The sequence below is a fragment of the Manis javanica genome, chromosome 2 (genome assembly GCF_040802235.1).
Source record: "Manis javanica isolate MJ-LG chromosome 2, MJ_LKY, whole genome shotgun sequence".
Classification (NCBI taxonomy): domain Eukaryota; kingdom Metazoa; phylum Chordata; class Mammalia; order Pholidota; family Manidae; genus Manis; species Manis javanica.
In genome coordinates, this window is record NC_133157.1 from 33,128,167 (window position 1) to 33,146,681 (window position 18,515).

The 18,515-nt window shown below is 41.4% G+C and overlaps 1 protein-coding gene across 1 annotated transcript; it reads left to right on the forward strand.

Annotated features, from left to right (window-relative positions):
- Nucleotides 1-2,975: 2,975 nt before the first annotated feature.
- Nucleotides 2,976-17,540, forward strand: SLC25A51 (solute carrier family 25 member 51). Its single transcript, XM_073227364.1, has 2 exons — nt 2,976-3,130; nt 13,878-17,540. Exon 2 carries the CDS (start codon nt 13,920-13,922, stop codon nt 14,811-14,813), a length of 894 nt encoding a protein of 297 aa, XP_073083465.1. The 5' UTR covers nt 2,976-3,130; nt 13,878-13,919; the 3' UTR covers nt 14,814-17,540.
- The last annotated feature ends 975 nt before the right edge of the window (nt 17,541-18,515 follow it).

Consider the following 18,515-nt stretch of genomic DNA (forward strand, 5'->3'; position numbering starts at 1 on the left):
CCCCTTGTAGGGAACCACCGCAGATGACTTTATCTGGGCAGAGTCACTCACAGTAGCTGGAACGCCACTGACAGCTTGCACAAGGCTGTTTCTGTGGACATAAGGGAACATGGAGCCTGAGGGCACGAGACAACTTTCTAGAAAGCATTTTGGTGAGGGGAGGAGTGGAGGGTGTTTAATCCAAGATCCATCAGCAACATTCCCATTTTCTTAAGATCCCAGACCCCCTTCACCAAAATTTTATTTGGGCAAATATCCATTTTGCCAAGTTCTGAACAGGAAGGCCAGAGACAAGTCAGACAGCTTTGCCCTTGTGAGCTGTCTCACTAAGGAGAGAGAGACACCTTCATGGATTACTGTAACATACGACAGGCTGTTAGAACTGTCCCAAACTTTGTGCTCTGGGAAGACAAAAAACAAGAAATCAGTTAAGCTTGGGTTAATTAGAAAAGGCTTTTGGGAGGAGGAGGAGGCATAGGGTGATTGGTGAAGAGTCATTGGTGAAAGGGGGATGTGGATAAGGTGAAGGTTCCTATGGCCAGGATTCTCACCTGGCCCTGGTCGGCTAGCTCACTACACGTGTGGGCAATACATTGTTACTGACTCTATATAAAGAGCTCCGTCCAGTGCTCTGGGCTATCACGGTGGCACAGCTTCAAGGATGTAGGAGAGCAGACTGGAGTGGGGGCAGCACCGAGGACAGAGACTGAGATGGCTGCAGGGGTAGAGAAGCCCAGAGGCAGAGATAAGCTTGCTGCACACAGACTCGATCTGAGTGGATGGGATTCTAGTGATTGACCTGCCACCATGGGAATGAAGTTGGGTATAAACCCTTTCACCCCAAGAACGTTTCATTGTCATTCCTTGGTCTCACTGAATCCGTAATGAACTTGCCCAGGGCTGAAACCCATTGGCAAGACAAGGGAGAAAGGCTGAAGGAACACAAAGATTTGCAAACCTTTGAGGGTTTGCACATGGCTGAAGTACAGCAAGTGGTTGGGGATAAGGTGAACAGATGGGCAAAGGGGCCAGGACACAGACAGCTCTTGTGCCAAGTTCAAGCATTTGGATTTATTCGGGAGGCAAGTGGGAACCACTGGAGGTTTTTAAGCTGAGGAATGAGATGATCAAAATTGGGTTAGAGGATGTTATCTGGCAGCTGATGTGGAGGCAGGTGGTATAGAGAACAGTTCAAGTGACTGAAGAATGAAAGAGTGAGTGGATGAGGACAGAGAAATGAAAGGCTAACTTTATGATGAATTCTGAATTAGAAGGTAGAAGGTTTTGATCTTCACTATTTATATACCCAAAAAGAGCCAATTAAGGGCCTGGGGGTTTCTGACAAGGACTGAGGAGTTTGAGGGGTAGTGGCCTGCACTGTAGCCTGCAACATAAAAGAAACGGACTGGCTCAACTCCACTTAGTGCTCCTGTTGGCTTGGCATTTCCTCACTCTTTTGAGTGTTGTCCCAGTTTGGACTAAGCTTAAATATTTTCCTCCTCTTCAGGATTCACCACAGGACAGTAACTTCTCCATTCCAATCTGAAATGAATTATCTATGCTTCTGAACATGCTGGATGCCTGCCTGATTTATTCATATTTTGAATAATACATCTGAACATGATTTCACCCAAGACAGGGCAACCACAAATTTGAGGTGAATGCCCTTCCCCAGCTGTTACCCAATTAGTCATTCCAAACCACTGCACTGCCTTGTCATTATCCTGTGGGGCCCCAAATCTATCCTGCACACTTATTAGATGTCAGGTGCTAGTGTCTGACAGTGAAAGATTTGCACAATCAGCTCTCAGGTGACCTTTACAATCTTATCTCCTGCTTCTATGACTTTCTCCACTAGTCCAAATTCCGTTCATGCATCCTCCACCGCCCAGTTCAAACACTTTCTGCTTCATGAATCTGTTCCTGGCTCGCTCTCTAGGGGAAAGCTCTTTGTGCCTCTAAATGTCCAGAGTCCTTTGTTTTTATATCTTTTATTAGACTCTCAGCTCCTTCAAGAGAGCTTAGGCACAGACAATAGCACACAGTAGGTACCTCAGTAGAGTGTGTGATAAAATTAGGTAGCATGTCTCCCATAGCCCAAGAAGCAGTTAAACAGGCCACCTCAAGCAGACCACACATAATTTTGAAGTCAATATCTACAAAGTGCTCTTTGGGGGAAAGGAGCAGGGAAAGCTATCCAGCTACAGCTTAAGCTCTAACACTTCACTCCAGTGGAGTTGCCTATCCAAGTAAAGTCTATATACTGCACATATTTGACAAACTGACAAACCTCCTGAAGAGCCTCTCCTCTTCAGGCTGACCTTTCCCTTTCCTTCAACCCCACCCATGTTGTGTGCCTTCCAGTTTGCAAGTTACAGTCAGATCATTCCCAGTGGTTCTTATGAGGGCAGAGGGATGCATGCAAAGCAGGTGTTATTTTTCAGACAGAGATGGAGGGGCTCAGGGACAGTGACTTGTCCAAGGTCATTCCCATGAAATGTCGGGTCTATGACTTGACCTAACTCCGGGTCAGTGGAGTCCAAAAACTAAACTTGTCTGAGGTTGGAAACAGGGTTTAAAGTCATTTGTATGTCCTAAAGCACACACACAGGTATTCTGAAAATTGCGGTATAGGTAGCTGACAAAAGGCCACTCCGAGGGTTTGATGGCATCTAACCAAGGCTACAGAGGGGAGCTAGACGGGGCGCTTTTAAAGTGTTTAGCGCACGCGCTGGCCACCCACAACCGTGAATTCCCATTGATCCTCCCACAGATTGCACAGGGGAACACGTTGCCCGCTTGTGGCAAGGCCAGGCCACCGTACGGCACCAAGCGTCCGGTACTGCGGCTGGCGGAGCCCCAATGCCCCACGACTGATGTGATGGGTGACCCTACACCTGCCCCGCCCCAGTCAACCGTGGCCCGGAGTAGGGGCGTTGTCCTTTGACTCCGCAGTAGCGGCAGAGGCGGCGCGACGGCGTCTCCCTCACGTGATCGCACTCGGACACCTCCCAGCGCGTCACGCTACGCCCCGCGCACTGGCTTCGGTCAAGGTCTGCGCCTGCGCGGCCGCTGGCTCGCGGGCTCGCCGACCTGCGGGCTGGCGGCTACCGAGCACCCGCGGCGATGGGTAAGTGCGCGAGGCCGGCGAGGGGGAAACAAGGGGTGAGTGCGGAGGCGGGAGGGAACTCCCTCTGCGTTGAGGTTGTGGAAGCATCGCCCCGCCGCCCCCGCGCTCGCCGTCCGGGAGGAGCCGGCGGCCGGGGCCGGGGAAGCTGCCTGCAGGCGCGCGGGTCCTTTCTCGGCTCCCGGCTGTTCCGCCTCCGCGGGGCTTCGCTGGTCCCGGGCGCCGTCTGGCTGCCGGAGCGAGCTTCCCGGGCGGGGAGGCAGCGCGTTCATCTGGGCGCGCCCCGGGCGGGGAGGTGCCTCCTGGCGCTGACGAACCGCAGGGCGCGGAGGGGCCGACCTGTGCCTGCGCTCGGAGCCGAGCGGCTCTGGCGGCGCTGGGACGGCGGAAGGGCCCCTGCCCCCCGCCCCCCGGGGTCTGGGGATCCGGCATTCCCGAGTCTATTTCAGAGTGTGGGAGGCGAAAGGGGCCCTTTCCCCTCCCCGCTATTGTCACAGATTGGGGAAATGGTCGCCTGGAGAGCGTAAGTGCAGCCACTGCTAGGTAGGGCTTATTCTGCGACACCATGTTGCATCGCGTTGTGGGCGACTCAGTTGTAGGCTTTTTTGGGGGTAGGGGGCGGTGTTGTTAATTGTAAATCTCTGTGCCGATTTTTTGGTATTAAGCTTAGCTGGACAGAGCATGTCGATGCTTGAGTTTTATTTACCCTTTGGGCATAACCTTTATTTTGTCCCTTAGAGCTGAACACAGCTGGTCTTAATTTCCACCTTGTGTCTCTGACTGTAAGCTGTCAAAGAGAAGCCCTTAAACTGAGTGTGTAATGACTCCGCCTGTTTGAGCCTCCTGTGCCCTTGCTTTGAAAGGATTCAAAAGGTGCAAGGACTGGTATCACATCCTAGTGGTTTCAGAGCACTGGTTAGGCGCTTTGGGTCTGGAGTCAGTGCATCTCAGGGTAAAATCACAATCTGTTTATCTGTACAAGGAATGGATTTACCTGGTCGCTCCTTTGGTAGATTAAAGTAAACCCAGAGAAGTGGGTTTTTGAATTAGAGACTGGTTTGTTTATGTTTATGTTTATGTTTGTTTATATTAGCAAGATAATGTCATAAGTAGGATTTGAACCCATTCTGCTGAGTGCTGTCTGAGATATGCTGACTTAGGAGAGTTCACGTCCTTTGAGAACTGCAGTCAGCTTCTTTACAGTTTTTACACAAAGACCTTTGGGCTGGGTTCATAGCTAGGTCCTGCTTATCCATGTGGCTGTAAATTACAGTGAGTATTTAGAGTTTACTGTTTTCTTACGCCACAAGTATTTGACATTTGCACCTGCTTGATAGTCAACTCATTAACTTTGTTTCCTTTTGAGACAGGTTAAATATTTTAGATGGCAAACAAGTGTAAAATTATGTTAAATAAATTTTGCAATAAATTCCAAATAATTACCTACATTAAAGAATTTTAATACAGAGATTGTTTAGCAAAGAAATTTAGCCATATTTACAGTATAAACATGCAAAATCCTAAGGCACATTGCCACAGAATACTGTGCACACTGTGCTTCCTTTTATTGCTACGTTTAAGAACCTATTCACACCATTCACTCCAGGATGAAACTGGAGGGAAAGCTTTAAATCCGTGAAATCTGTGAGGGTTTCACTACATTTCTGTTTCCCGGTGTCCAGGCCTATTCTTTAAAGTCTGAGACTCCAAACATACAGTAATGTTCTTAAAATTTCTTAAAATAGTTCAGTACAGTGGTTAATAAAATGACTGGCTAACTTCTGTTAGCCACGGTTTTCTGTTTGTTTGGTAACAGTCCCCATTATTATGATAAGTCATAATAAACTAGATGAAATAACTGTAATTTGCAAGATTTTGGAAAGTAGTTTAAGTACCATTCCAGTAAAATTAAAAATGAATAGAGATGAAATTTTCAGGTATACAAATAACTTATCAAGAAACATACATTTTTAAAAGCTTGTAGATGGTGACTTTAGAATTTACAATATATTGTGTGTTCTGTATGTAAATATGAATTTTTTTACATTTATAAATTGTCTCAGTGTGTTATTGTCTAATCACATATGCATTCATCTTAAAGTTTCTATTGATTTTAACATCATTTAGTCCTGAAACTGAGGAAGAGCAAAGCATTATATAGATAGAAAGCATTTCTATGCTAAAATTATTTATTAATGTTGGTTAATCTTAGATTGGCAAGCATAGTACTAATAAAAGTTTTTAGACTCATCTGTCAGCTGAAACATGGGAAGTTAAGGATGCAGAAGACTAAATGATTAATAATCATCAAACTCTGTACCCTAGCAAACTTCTCAAGCATCTGTAGAGCTCTTTTTTTAAACTAAAAATGCATTTTTTCTTTAATTGGTTAAGAGCACAAAATGTAACAGGCAGAAGGTTTTTTTTAAATGAATTTAAAAACTAGGTTTTTTCCCCAGTTGTCTCCAAGTTAAATACATAACACACACCCACAAAAAATGGTTCACAAAGGAAAGCTGTCATACACAAGTAGTTGTATCTTGAATTAAAGGAAACAGCTGTTGAAACAGGAATTAGCCCAGTAAAGTCAGCAAAAATATAAGTTTTAGAAACTGAGCCTTCAGAAGCTGCCTAGCACAATCCTGCAGTGTGTACCCTACTAAAGTACTGCTAGCTATGAAGGAGTAAGTCTGTACAGCTTTTAGCAAAAAATGCTTTTCCAGGAAAGCAAATCAAACAATATAGTCAGTGGTATCAGAGCCATAGCTTTTCATGTCTGTGCCATAAAACCCTATTTATGCAGAATGGACTAAAATTTCAGGACAAAATAGCAGTATCTTAAACATTTCTTACTTTTTCCATTTTAAGTTCTCTGTTTCTTTCCCCCTCACCCTGCATTTCAGTCCAGTCCAGCAGAAAGATGGCTGCTTTTAGGATTGGCTGTTTTATTTTTCTTTCTGTAGTTAGACTGTCATGGAACCTAGATATTTCAGGCTCTTAGATGCATCTGTGATCAGTGTCTCGCTGTCATCAAATTGCATTGGTAAACGTGGGGCTTCCTATAGTTGCCTTGTTTTCCCACCAGTGACATTCAGCTTCAGGGTGGATTTTTCATCGAACCATGGTGGACGGGACAGTTGCCATCTATCAGTATCCATCCCTGTTTTATCTTTCCTTTGGGCCACAAGAATGATGCTCTTCTCCTGAGCGTAAATAAAGGATATGATAAGACACACAAAGCCAAATGGGCTTGGATTCTGGAAAGGGGTTCATATAAATCAAACTCAAAGCCACCATATCAAAGAAACGAGATGATACAGATGAACCACCAATTAGACCAAAATTATCCACAGACTGTCTTAAAAAGTAATGAAATCTTGCTCAAAAGGAGATACATAGCCTTACACACTCAATTTAGGAAACAACAAATAAAAATTAGCATCTAACTCAAGAAACTAGAATAAAATAAATCCAGACAAAGCCAGGGAAGAAAGAGAATAAAGAGGAATAACAAACTTAAAAATTGAAAAATAGTAAAACTGGTAAATTCCAGAGCTAGTTCTTTGCTGGAATAGGAAGAATATAAGTTAAATAAACTGACTTTCTGCTCAAGAAAAAAGGGAGTATTAACTACACAGATTAGAAGTATTTTTTTAAACAGTAAGAGCTTTATAAGACTATGTAAATAAACCAGAATTTTTTTTTTTTAAAGAAAATCCGGTTATCAAAATTGTCTCCAGGAGAGAGAGCCTAACAGACCAGCAGTGATGGAAGGCATTGAAGTTACCAAAAGCTGCCATCCCCCAAAACACCAGGCCTGAGATTTTATATGGGCCAGTTGATCAGTGAATGTTTCTGTGTCATGATGATTTGTTTCTCTGTATAATTGTGAAACTGCTAGGACTTGGATCATGAACACTCAGATGACAGAACTTCCTGTTTCTCAAATCAAAATCCAGCATTATGCTTAACAGTAATGGCTCGCATAGTTCCCACAAATGTCAGGAAAAATAGAATGTTCACTGTTACCATAATATAACTTTGTTAGGAAGTATTTGTTAATCCAATAAAATGGAAGAAAATGCACCAGAAAAACCTGGAGAAATACTAGGAGGATTCAGTATGTTGGCTTGTCCTAACCTTTATGCACGGGAATTGGTAGCTTTTTCATATGCAGACAAAAAGCAGTTAGATAATTAATTGGAAGGAAATAGTCCAATTGTAATTGACTGAAAAGATAAAATAACCTGGACATAAGAAATACTCAATATCTATATGAAAACATTTTAAAATGCTACTAACGTTTGTGAAAAGATACAAGTAGACATCATGTTCTTATAAAGTAAGGTTCAGTTTTGAAAAAGTGACTGTTTTAAGTTTTACAAAGTCACTTCCACTATAACATACCAACAAGATTTGGGGCGGAATATGACAAAAATATACTAAAGTTTACCTGGAAAAGCATGTAAACTAGGAACATTGGTAATTCTGGTAAGAGTACAGGGGGAAACCCTACTAGATAATGAAATCTATTCTGATGTACAGTAGGTTAAAGCAGGTGGGTACTAGAGAAGAAATATAGTACTAAGCTAGTGGTGAACAGAATGGAGTGCAGAAATAAATGCAAATTCCCATGGGTGTTTAGATTGTGCTAACCAGTGATGAAAAGAAAATTTTTCAGCCAGTTTTTTAGGCACCCTCTTTCTTATCTTTGCCTCACTCCTTATACTGAAATTCCAGAGAGGTTGGCAGTATGGGTGATAAATGAAACTGCAGGAGTTATCGAAGGGAGCATGGATTACTTGTTTATAGTTTTACAGTAATGAAGGCCTTCTAAGGTCACAAAACCTAGAAGCCAAGCTCAATAGATTTAATATCCAAATAAAGCACTTCATTATCACAAAAATGATAAAAAGTGGGGAAAATATTTGCCACAATTTGATCAATATAGCTAGGATTATTTTCTTTATATGTGAAGAAATTTTACAAACGAATTTAAAAAATAGATGACACGAAAATGTATAGTGAAAGGTTTTCTAGTGTTCAGTAAAAATGAAAAATGCTGAGTTCCATTAAACATTTTTAAATGACAAAATGAGGGTTTTTTCCCCCCACTAATTAGATTGGCAGAAATTACAGTTTAATACCTGGTGCTTTAAATGGTAAGGAAACTGGTTCTGGCATTCACTTTGTGGAAATGTAAATCACTGTAAGCATTCTGCAGGCAGTTTGGAGTAGCCTTCAAATTAAAATGTTTTTGTCTTGGAGCCAGAAATCTCATTCCAGAGATTTACCCTACAGATAGATATACTTGCAAGAGTTCACCCACGCAGAGTAGGGGTGCAAGATTCCCCATTACATCATTCAAGAAAACGAAAAAAACGAAACAAAGCAGTGACCATAACCAAAAGATAGAATAAATAGCATCTATCACATCCATTGACTAGACTCAGTAGAACAATGTGCAGCTCTTCAAAACAGCAGGGTGCCTCTGTGCTGTTCCCAGGAGATTGTGACTGCGTCGTCACGTTCCTTGCTCTGTTCACTTAGCAGTATGCTCTTCTGTGTAGTTTTTAAATGATGGGTGGGTGGGTGGACGGGGGCAGAGTGAGTGTGACTAGGGTTGGGCTGACATACTAGTCTGGGGAGATGGAGAGGTCCTTGTCCGGGAGGAGAGGATTTCTATATATTTAATTGATTTGCAACTTTACTTTTCTCTTAGAAAAGTGTTCTCTTAAAAATAAAAAAAATCTTTTTTTAAATGTGTATTTTTAATGTGTAAATGTTTTCCTAAAATGTTGCATACATTTTTTTGTGAATTTCTATTTAAATGGTTTTTTTATTGGCTCTGCAGACAGCCCAGCTCCAAAGAATGTGACCTTTCTTAGTCAAGCATATAGGTGACTCAAAGCCTAACTGCTTTAAAACCTGCCAGAAGTAGAAGTAATTCCTCTCTATGAGCCAGGCCTTACTTTGGTTATTTAAATTGCAGTGGGACAAATTTTCAGAACACCAGGGGACAGTTTTTTACTGTCCCTTTATTCCCCATGCATGGAAGTACTAAGCAAATAGAAGTCCCACTGCTTCCAGCCCTCTGCCAAAAGTGGTTTCTTTGGGTGAGCAGTGTTCTGGCCCCCAGGGGTGGTATGGCTCCCCGGGCTAGGGTGGATAATGAAAGGTTAGGCCTCTGGCACTGTCAAATTCTGTAGCTGTAACCAGGTGACTTGGTGGGAGGAAGAGTTTCCTGACCCTTTGTATTACCTCCCTCGGGCAGACTTTGGGCCTGTAATGGTGTCCAGGCATAATTCTTCTCAACCAAGCGCAAGGTCATTTTTTCTAATAGAAACATGATAGCAAGTCAACTAGAACTCCAGAGACTTAGGGCCGATGCTACATTTTTTTCTTACTGTGTTTCATAGGAAGAGGGCACACAGATGTCGGTGCAACAGCTTCAGGAAAATAGTTCTCACTTGCTTCACATATGAAAGGAAAAAAATAGTACATAACAGTGTCAGAAAGTCTTGGAATCTTCCTGAGGGTCTCTCATAATACAGGTCTGAGCCTGCTTCTCCATGCTTGTCTGCCACCCATAGTCCCCCACCCACATGCTCCAGTAGGACATACTTGAGTGAATCCTCAGGAATGTCATGCTTTGCAACAATGTGGATGGACCTAGGGGCTGTAATGCTAAGTAAAAAGCCAGGTGGAGAAAAATACCATATGATTTCACTTATTTGTGGAATGTAAAAACAAAGCAAAACGGAAGGAACAAAACAGCCGTAGCCCAGACACTGAGAAGTGACTAGTTACCGCGGGGGAGGGGATTAAAGAGGCACAACATCTCAATCATAGGTTGGACACTGGATGGAAGTGCTGCATGGAGAATATCCAGTGGTTGTGTAACATCTTCCTGTGTTAACAGATAGTAACTGCACTAGTGGGGGTGAGGATTTAATGACAGTGTGTGTGAGTGTTGCACCACTGTTGTGTACAGTATAATACTGTATGTCAGCCATACCTCAGTTACAAAGAAGTAAAAACTAGAGCAGTGCTGCTGCTCCTCTGCCACAGGACCTACACCCAAGCCTGTGCCACCTTAGCTAACACGCTCATCCCATGCACGTGGAGCTCTGCCCAGAGGTCATATCCTGTCCTGTCCCTCCCTCCAGGCCGCTAGTTAATGACCTCTTCCTCTATGGGGCCTTTATACCTGTGATTGCATTTAATCACAATATAGTCTAATGTTAGTATGTCTTATCTCCCCTGAGGCCAGGGTCCTCATTTATTTCCAGTCCCTGACTCTTAGGGGAGTGCCTGGAACTGTAAGGAGTTGAATAAATTAGTTGAATTTAATTCTCCAAGTATATTAAAAGTCTAGCGTAAGAGCATGCAAAGAAGAAATTCCCAGCAAGCCAATGAAAGTCGTCTTGACATGTTATCCTGTAAGTCTGAATGAGGCAAATATAAAAAATATTTTTACTGAAAAGAATTTAGGGAGGAGGGAAGTAATGGGAAGGTTGGCATTTGTTGAGTGGCCCCAGACTGCAACGTTTACACCTGACATAGCATACCCCGCAGCCAGCTCGCGCTCCAGTTGTATGGGGCGGAGGGCATGCATGGGCCGTGGTCGCAGCCTCACACAGGTGCAGCGCTGCGCCTCTGGTCACTTCAGGACCTCGTCTCATTGATCTGTCACTTGGCCTTTTGTTGTCCTGATTAGACCTTCAATATTGTCACTGTCTCTAACTTTTGAAAGCAGAGTTGAATAGACTGAGACAAATTTAACTTGGGAAATACAACATTATTATGAAATTTAAAAATATAAACTCATTTTAGCTTTTTAATATGCATAGTGATAAAAATAGGCTTATGCAATCCCAGTAAAAAATATTATTTTCTGTTTTCATTTTATTGATCAGAAAAAAGCCCACTGCTATCTAAAATTTCCATAGCATGATTAAAATTCAAAATTAATATGCTGAACCATAACTACTCATTAATTTTTTATGTCTATGACATCCCATCAGATGTTACATACTCACCAATGCAGTGTGTCCCATACTGTTGAGCGTTTACTTTTTATTCAGTGTTTCTGTTAAGAGTGTTGTTGTGGATATCCTGTAGTTGAATCTTTGAGTACATATTGTGCAGATAATTATTTCCCTAGGCTCTATTCCTGGAAGGGAAATGATGGCTGTGCATGCGTGTGTTCTGTGTTTTCAGTGTTACCTACCTGGCTCCTGCAGGTGCAGCTGCTCAAGAACTGGTGCTTTCTGAGTCTTCTTTGTGCCTCAGTTCTGCACTGCACCTTCTTGGTGCTTACATTTCTCTTCGTAAAGTCTGTGGTCCTGAATGCTTGTGGTACACAGCATGTGTGTGGTATGCAGAGGAAAAAAAGTAAGGTCTTTTATTTTTTTGTTATAGGTCCAAGGTCTAGATGGTTTGTCTGACCTATTTTGTTTTTTTAATTTACTTAAAGAGGCCCTTACATGTAATCTTTTTTAGTGTGGTAAAAATCACATATCGTAAAATATAACATTTTAACCAGTTTTAAGTGTACAGGTCAGTAATGTTAAGTGTATTTACATTGTTATAAATATACCTCCAGAACTTCTTCATCTTATCAAACTGAAACTATACCCATTACACAATAACTCCTTATTCCCCTCTCTTCCAGCCTCTGGCAACCACCATTCTACTTTCTGTCTCTATGAATTTCACTACTTTAGGTGTTTCATTTTTGTCTGGACTGGCTTATTTCATTTAGCATAAAGTCCTCAAGGTTCATCTATGTTATAGCTGTGACGCGATTCCCTACGTTTTAAAGGCCACATAATATCCCCTTGCATGGGTATACCACATGCTGTTTATCCATTCATTCAGCAGTGGACATTAGGGTTGCTTCTGCCCCTTGGCTGCTGTGCATAGTGCTGCTGTGAACATGGATGCACAGATACCTCTTGGAGACTCTGCTCTCAGTTCAGATACCCAGAAGTGGAATTCCCGATCATATGGTAATTCTGTTTTTAATTATTTGAAAAACTTCCTTGCTATTTTCCAGTAGTTGGCTGCACCATTTTACATTCCCACCGACAGTGCACAAGGATTCCAACTTTCCCACATCGCCAGCCACACTTGTTGTTTTCTGGTTTTTCTTTGTCTTTCTTTTTACTAGTAGTCTTCCTAATGGGTCTGAGGTGATACCTCATTGTGGTTTTGATATGCATTTCTCTTCAGATAAGGGATATTGAGCATCTTTTCATATGCTTGTTGGCCATTTGTATATTTTTAGAGAAATGTTTATTCAAGTTCTTTGCTCGTTTTTTAAATTTGGTTAACTTTTTGCTGTTGAGTTAATGTGGTCTCTTGCTGTTAAGGAATTAAAGTCAAATTTAAAATATTTAGCCCCATAGATCTAGAATACAATAACATTACCATTAGTCCCCAAGTAAAGGTTATTCCTGGGATGTAGAAATTGTTTGGGATGATCCAGTTATGTGGATCTTTTTGGGGGTGGGGTGCAGGGTGGAGGGGAATCAGACTTTGATGACTGGCAGGGAATGATCTTGCCTGTCTTAAGACAGCAGATGCGTTCTGGGGGTAGAACTTTGCCTTAGTTCCACTCAGTGGACTAAGCCTGTATTTAGGCTTTAAATCCTTTTTAGCATGGTTCGGTGTAGCCACTTTCTGTCCCAGGGCAGCCTCCCAAGTCATCATACCATATGCTGTCTGTGGTATGATGGCAGGAACATGAGCTCTGGAGTCAGTCAGACTTTCAAGATGCTAGCTTCACCAGTAACTAGCTTCAGACCAAGGAGAATATTGCTTTTTTCATTTGTTAAACTGGGGAAATAGTGTTCACTTTATGGAGTTGTTTGGAGAATTAAATATGTTAAAATATAGTGTATAGTATATACCTGCAGGCCTTCCTAGACCCTTTTCTCCCAGCTGCCACCTCCCAGGGGGTATGCTTGGTGTCTCTGACACAGGTTCCCGCAGCATGTATCACTAAAAATATTACGCTGTGATGGAGTTGTTCAGCTTGGCAGTCTATTAGATTGGTAGTCCCTTGTCTTTGAATCTCTAGCACTTAGCGGGGAGTCTAGTTCAGGGTATATACTAAGAAACTGAGTGGGTGAATGCATGTCTTGTGTTTTATTTCTCACTGGAGGACTCTATTTTGGAAGGGCAAGGGTGTGTGCCGCCCTGCACTGTGGGCAGTGTGTGTGGATGAGTTCAGTGCTTCTCAGGTTTTTTGCTCTCTTTACACTTTACACTTGGACTTCTTTACACTTAAAAATTATTGTGGACCCCAAAGAGTCTTTATTTACATGGACTAATATTCATCATCTTAGAAATTAAAACAATTTAAGGTTACTAATTCACATAAAAATAACAATGAGAAACCTATTACATGTTAACATAACACATTTTCATGAAAAAATTATTTTCCAAAATATTAATGAGAAGACTGTATTTTACAGTTTTGCAAGTCACGTAATGTCTGACTTGGAAGATAAGTGAGTCTTAGAGCTGCATATTCCAACTGTTGTCAGAAGTTGTTTTGGTTGAAGTATACGCAGAAAATCTACTCTCACATAGATATGTAGTTGGAAAAGGATAAGAACTACTGATCTAGTCTAAAAGGGAAAATATAAGAATGTGCAGAAGTTGGAGAAAGGATAAGGGAAAAATTTCATGTGTTCAGCACTATATATAAAGGTTTAATCTGTTATCTTACCATTTGTAGGTTAAAAAAAATCCTTCATGAAGAAGAAAGATCTTAAGCAACATGATGGATTCAGAAGCTCATGAAAAGAGGCCGCCAATCCTAACATCTTCAAAACAAGATATATCACCTCACATTGCAGATGTCGGTGAAATGAAGCATTACTTGTGTGGCTGCTGTGCAGCTTTCAACAATGTGGCCATCACCTTTCCCATTCAGAAGGTCCTCTTCCGGCAACAGCTGTATGGAATCAAAACCAGGGATGCAGTACTTCAGCTCAGGAGGGATGGGTTTCGAAACTTGTATCGCGGAATCCTTCCCCCATTAATGCAGAAGACGACTACCCTGGCACTTATGTTTGGTCTGTATGAGGATTTATCTCGCCTTCTCCGTAAGCATATCAGCAGCCCAGAGTTTGCAACCCGTAGCATGGCCGCAGCCCTTGCAGGGACTACAGAAGCCATTTTCACTCCACTGGAACGAGTCCAGACATTGCTTCAGGACCACAGGCATCATGACAAATTTACAAACACTTACCAAGCTTTTAAGGCACTGAAATGCCATGGAATTAGAGAGTATTATCGAGGCTTGGTACCCATTCTTTTCCGTAACGGGTTCAGCAATGTCCTTTTTTTTGGCTTCCGGGGTCCCATTAAGGAGCATCTGCCTACGGCAACAACTCACAGTGCTCATCTGGTCAATGATTTTATCTGTGGAGGCCTATTGGGTGCCATGTTGGGAATCTTGTTTTTCCCAGTTAATGTTGTAAAAACACGCATGCAGTCTCAGATTGGTGGAGAATTTCAGTCTTTTCCTAAGGTTTTCCAAAAAATATGGCTAGAACGGGACAGGAAGCTGACAAATCTTTTCAGAGGTGCCCATCTGAATTACCATCGGTCCCTCATCTCTTGGGGCATAATCAATGCTACTTACGAGTTCTTGTTAAAGATTATGTGAAAGAAATTATCAGTTATGTGCCATTTATCAACTAAATAGACCTTCCAAGAAGAATGCAATTTGGCCTCATTCCTAATTGGGCAAATACCAGGCAGCATCGTAAGTCCAGGGCACAATGAATGTGGGCAAAGCTGTTTTCCTTAAGCACCACCAAATTCAGATGAAAGGTTTCACTAGGGAAATTTGAGATTCTTTTTTTTTTAAGGCCGGGGTTAGTTTTTTTTTTTTTTGATCATTGGGAACTTTAGGCTGAAGGCCTGGTTAATAATAGCTGCTTCTGTGATGGCTTTTGACAAGGAAACTAATAGCCAAGATATGATTCCTTTCCCCAAAAGTCTTTGAAACCTTCTGTATTGAAACATAAGGGCATGACCAGCTAGAGAAAAGGCCCTTAAAAGGCCTTGTGGGGTCTCAAGCTTATTTCTGTTACTCCGTTTCTTGCCTCTCTGCTCTTAGGAGTTGCAAAGGGTAGTCTTTGTTAAACTTAAGCACGTACCTGGCAAGACAAAAGAGCAGAACAGAGAAGAAAAATAGCTTATTAAGCATAGGCATGAAACATGGTAAATTGCTTGTATTAGTTTTGGAACTGAGCACCTGTTGGGATGGTCACTAGCTAGACTATTTCTGTCAGACATGGCAGACTCAAGCAGCTAATGAAAGCACCCACTTTTCTGTCTAGGTTTGAAAGTTCTCTGTGTAGTTTTGAATCTGATTTTAAACCCTTCCAAAATACACTTATGTTAGTGTCACTTATTTCATTGCCAAAAGAGGTAGAGAGTTAATTTTGTTACAGGCATTTCTTCCTGTTAGGAAGTTTCATATTAATTGCATGTAGAGCAAACTCTAGCTCAATCTCTTTGAATTATTATTGCCATCTTAGTGAAAAGCTGAGGGTCCTCTTCTTTGAGTAGTGCTTTGTCATAGTCATATATCCTATTGCCTTGAAACTCCTTTTAAAACCTAAACACTTCCATAAAAATTCTGTTTTGGAAGTCTATTAATAGGAGCCCAGATTTTTTTTTCCTGGCTTTTAAATGATACAAGAGACCAGCAGGAAAACACGTCAGAATAGCTTTCATCCATAGTGCTAGCTATCTTTATCTTATTCTTGAAAATAGACTTGTGTTAGGATTTTTACATTTTGGGAACCCAATTTTGTCATTAAAACAGTGAGACAGTTTGAGAGGATAAGACCTAAATAAAGATACTTGAAGGGTTAATTTTAAACTCCAGAAGTTGATAACAGTTGGATAGCATACTCATCCTTTATCTAATAGACAAAAACTTGTCAAAAGAATCCAATTTTAAAATATTTTTTCCAGGTAAATAAGGCAGAATGACTCATATACCAGTTGAATAACTAATAAAACATTCAAGATGTTATAGAAAAGTACTTTATCAATCTTTTAAAAATCCACATCTGTAAATAATATGTAATAGAGATTGCTTGCCAGCATCCGGTGTGGCAGAGGAGGTAGTTAGGTTTCTCACTATCAGTTTGTCACTCTGGGTAGTTGCATATGAGTATGATCACTTACTGACCAAAATAAAATCAGGGTCTTTATAGTTTACTCAGTTCATGGGCAGATAGTCCAAAAAAGATGTTTACCTCCAAATGCAGTAGGACTGGTCAGATAGAATGAACCCTTTTCCAACTGTGGAGGGTAAGGAAGCATGTGGCAGGCAGTAATGAAGCTCAGTAGCTTTACAACAGCTCTGTTTGACAATGTTGTGCTGAAAATTGCAGTTTTAGAAACCCAGGTGCAGTTGTAAAGATTGCAGAAAATAAGAATTTGACACCATGTAAATGTGAGCAGCATCCTTTGGCTTATTGAATAGTCGGAATCTGAAGCAGGTGGAATTTCAGAAATGAATGAGGAACTGTTACCTTTATCCTCGTGCCCTCATTCACGTGTATGTCCCCCTGCGTGCTCATGGCCATGTCGAGGTGCTCAGCACGTGGCAGCTGAGAGCCTGGGCTCCTGCTTTGGGGATTGGCGTCCCAGGGCTTCCTTTGATCGGTACACTCCATGCAGGTGATAGAAACCTAAGTTCTAAAGCACTTCCATGACATACAACTAAGAATTTTGAGGAGGGTGCTTTGGCTTCTGCTGTCTCAAACGTGGCATTTAAAAACAATAAATATTTTTAATGGTTTTAACTTATATTTTTGGATTTCTTTGTCACTTTTTACAGCTTTTGAAGACCAAACTGCAAATCCATTACCAGGCATGGTTTTGTGTTGTCCTATAGACTTCTTAATTAACAAAAAATTCAACAGAACTTGTAGCCAACAGCTTTATCTGAACTTTAAGTCAATATGTGTTATTAGTAATAGATTCTAACTATTGTTTTTACCTTCAGTATGAATTTTGAAAAGGTAAACATGATTGAAGAACTGTTTAAAAGCTTTAAAAGTGGCCTTTCTGTTACATATGTGGTGCACAAGGCACTTCTGGTCTTGCCTCTATTTCATGTCTGATGCCACAGAAGTATGTTATGTATTCTATATTTAGCACACGTAGAGTGGTATGAGCCCTGAGGACTGCACCACAGAGTAAACACAACCTCTACATTGTGGCAGATTTGTATATTTTTGTTTCATTTGTTACTGGAGACAAAATTATATTTTTGTCTCAGTCAATATTCATCTTACCTAATGGTTATATAACCACTTGCTGTATATTGTGAACTGTGCAATAAAACAGAATTGTGTATATATAATCATCTTTGGAGGCCTGAAACTCCCTAACTGAATTGCAGAGGTAATACTCAGTTACAAGCCTGTGCAAACAGGTAAGGGACGGGGAGACATGTATTAGTGGGGTACAGACGGCTTCACAGTCTGCCAGTCGTGCGGACCCAATGCTGTCCAGAGTGGATGCAGTACTGTAGTGTGAGGGGTAGGCAGTCAGGGAAGGTGAGACGGGAGGTCACATTTGAGGGAAGGGTAAACAGACTGGATTTCTTTTAAATGAAAGTAATTGTTTTCTTATGTGCATATAAATGCATATCAAAGACTTGAACAGGCATTCTCCTTAAATTTGAGAATTTTTAGTTGTCAGGGCTGTCTTTAAGTATTTGCTTGCCTAAATGGCTCCCAAATTGTGAGGGAGTCCCTACATGTTTCCTTTTCAAAGTTTCATTATTAAAAGTGGTTTAGCACACAAAACTTTTTATTTCGAGTTTTGTGACTGAGTTTAAATGAAATCTGTTAAATGTTTCAGAGTTAACATGCTTCTTCTGCTCATTCCGTTTGGAATAAAGTTTTTTTAAGTCCACCCTATCTGGTCTTCTCCTGTGGCTCAGCGGTCAGGGTCCCCAGCGCTCCCCTTTCCTGTGGCAGATTGATCTGTTCATCTTTTTGTTGATAAAACATTCAGCGCACTACTTTGACTTAGCAGTTTCACCAGTGACTTTGCAGGTAGAACAATCCTTCATTTATGTGTTGTCTTTGGTCAAGAGGAGGTCCAGATAAGTTTCTCAAATAAACTTCCTGGCTGAGTATAAACTGTCTTGGTAGATTCAGCTTATCCAAGTTTCTGTTGTAACAGTGTATCTTCAGGTCTTACCTCCAAATTCAATGGTCTGGATGTCTGTGCTTTGTGGGTTTTTTAGATCTGCTTTTGACTTCATAGCTGCTCCTTTCTGTTAGGAGATTGTGGAAGCGTAGCAGCTACATTGCTGGCCTACATGTCCATT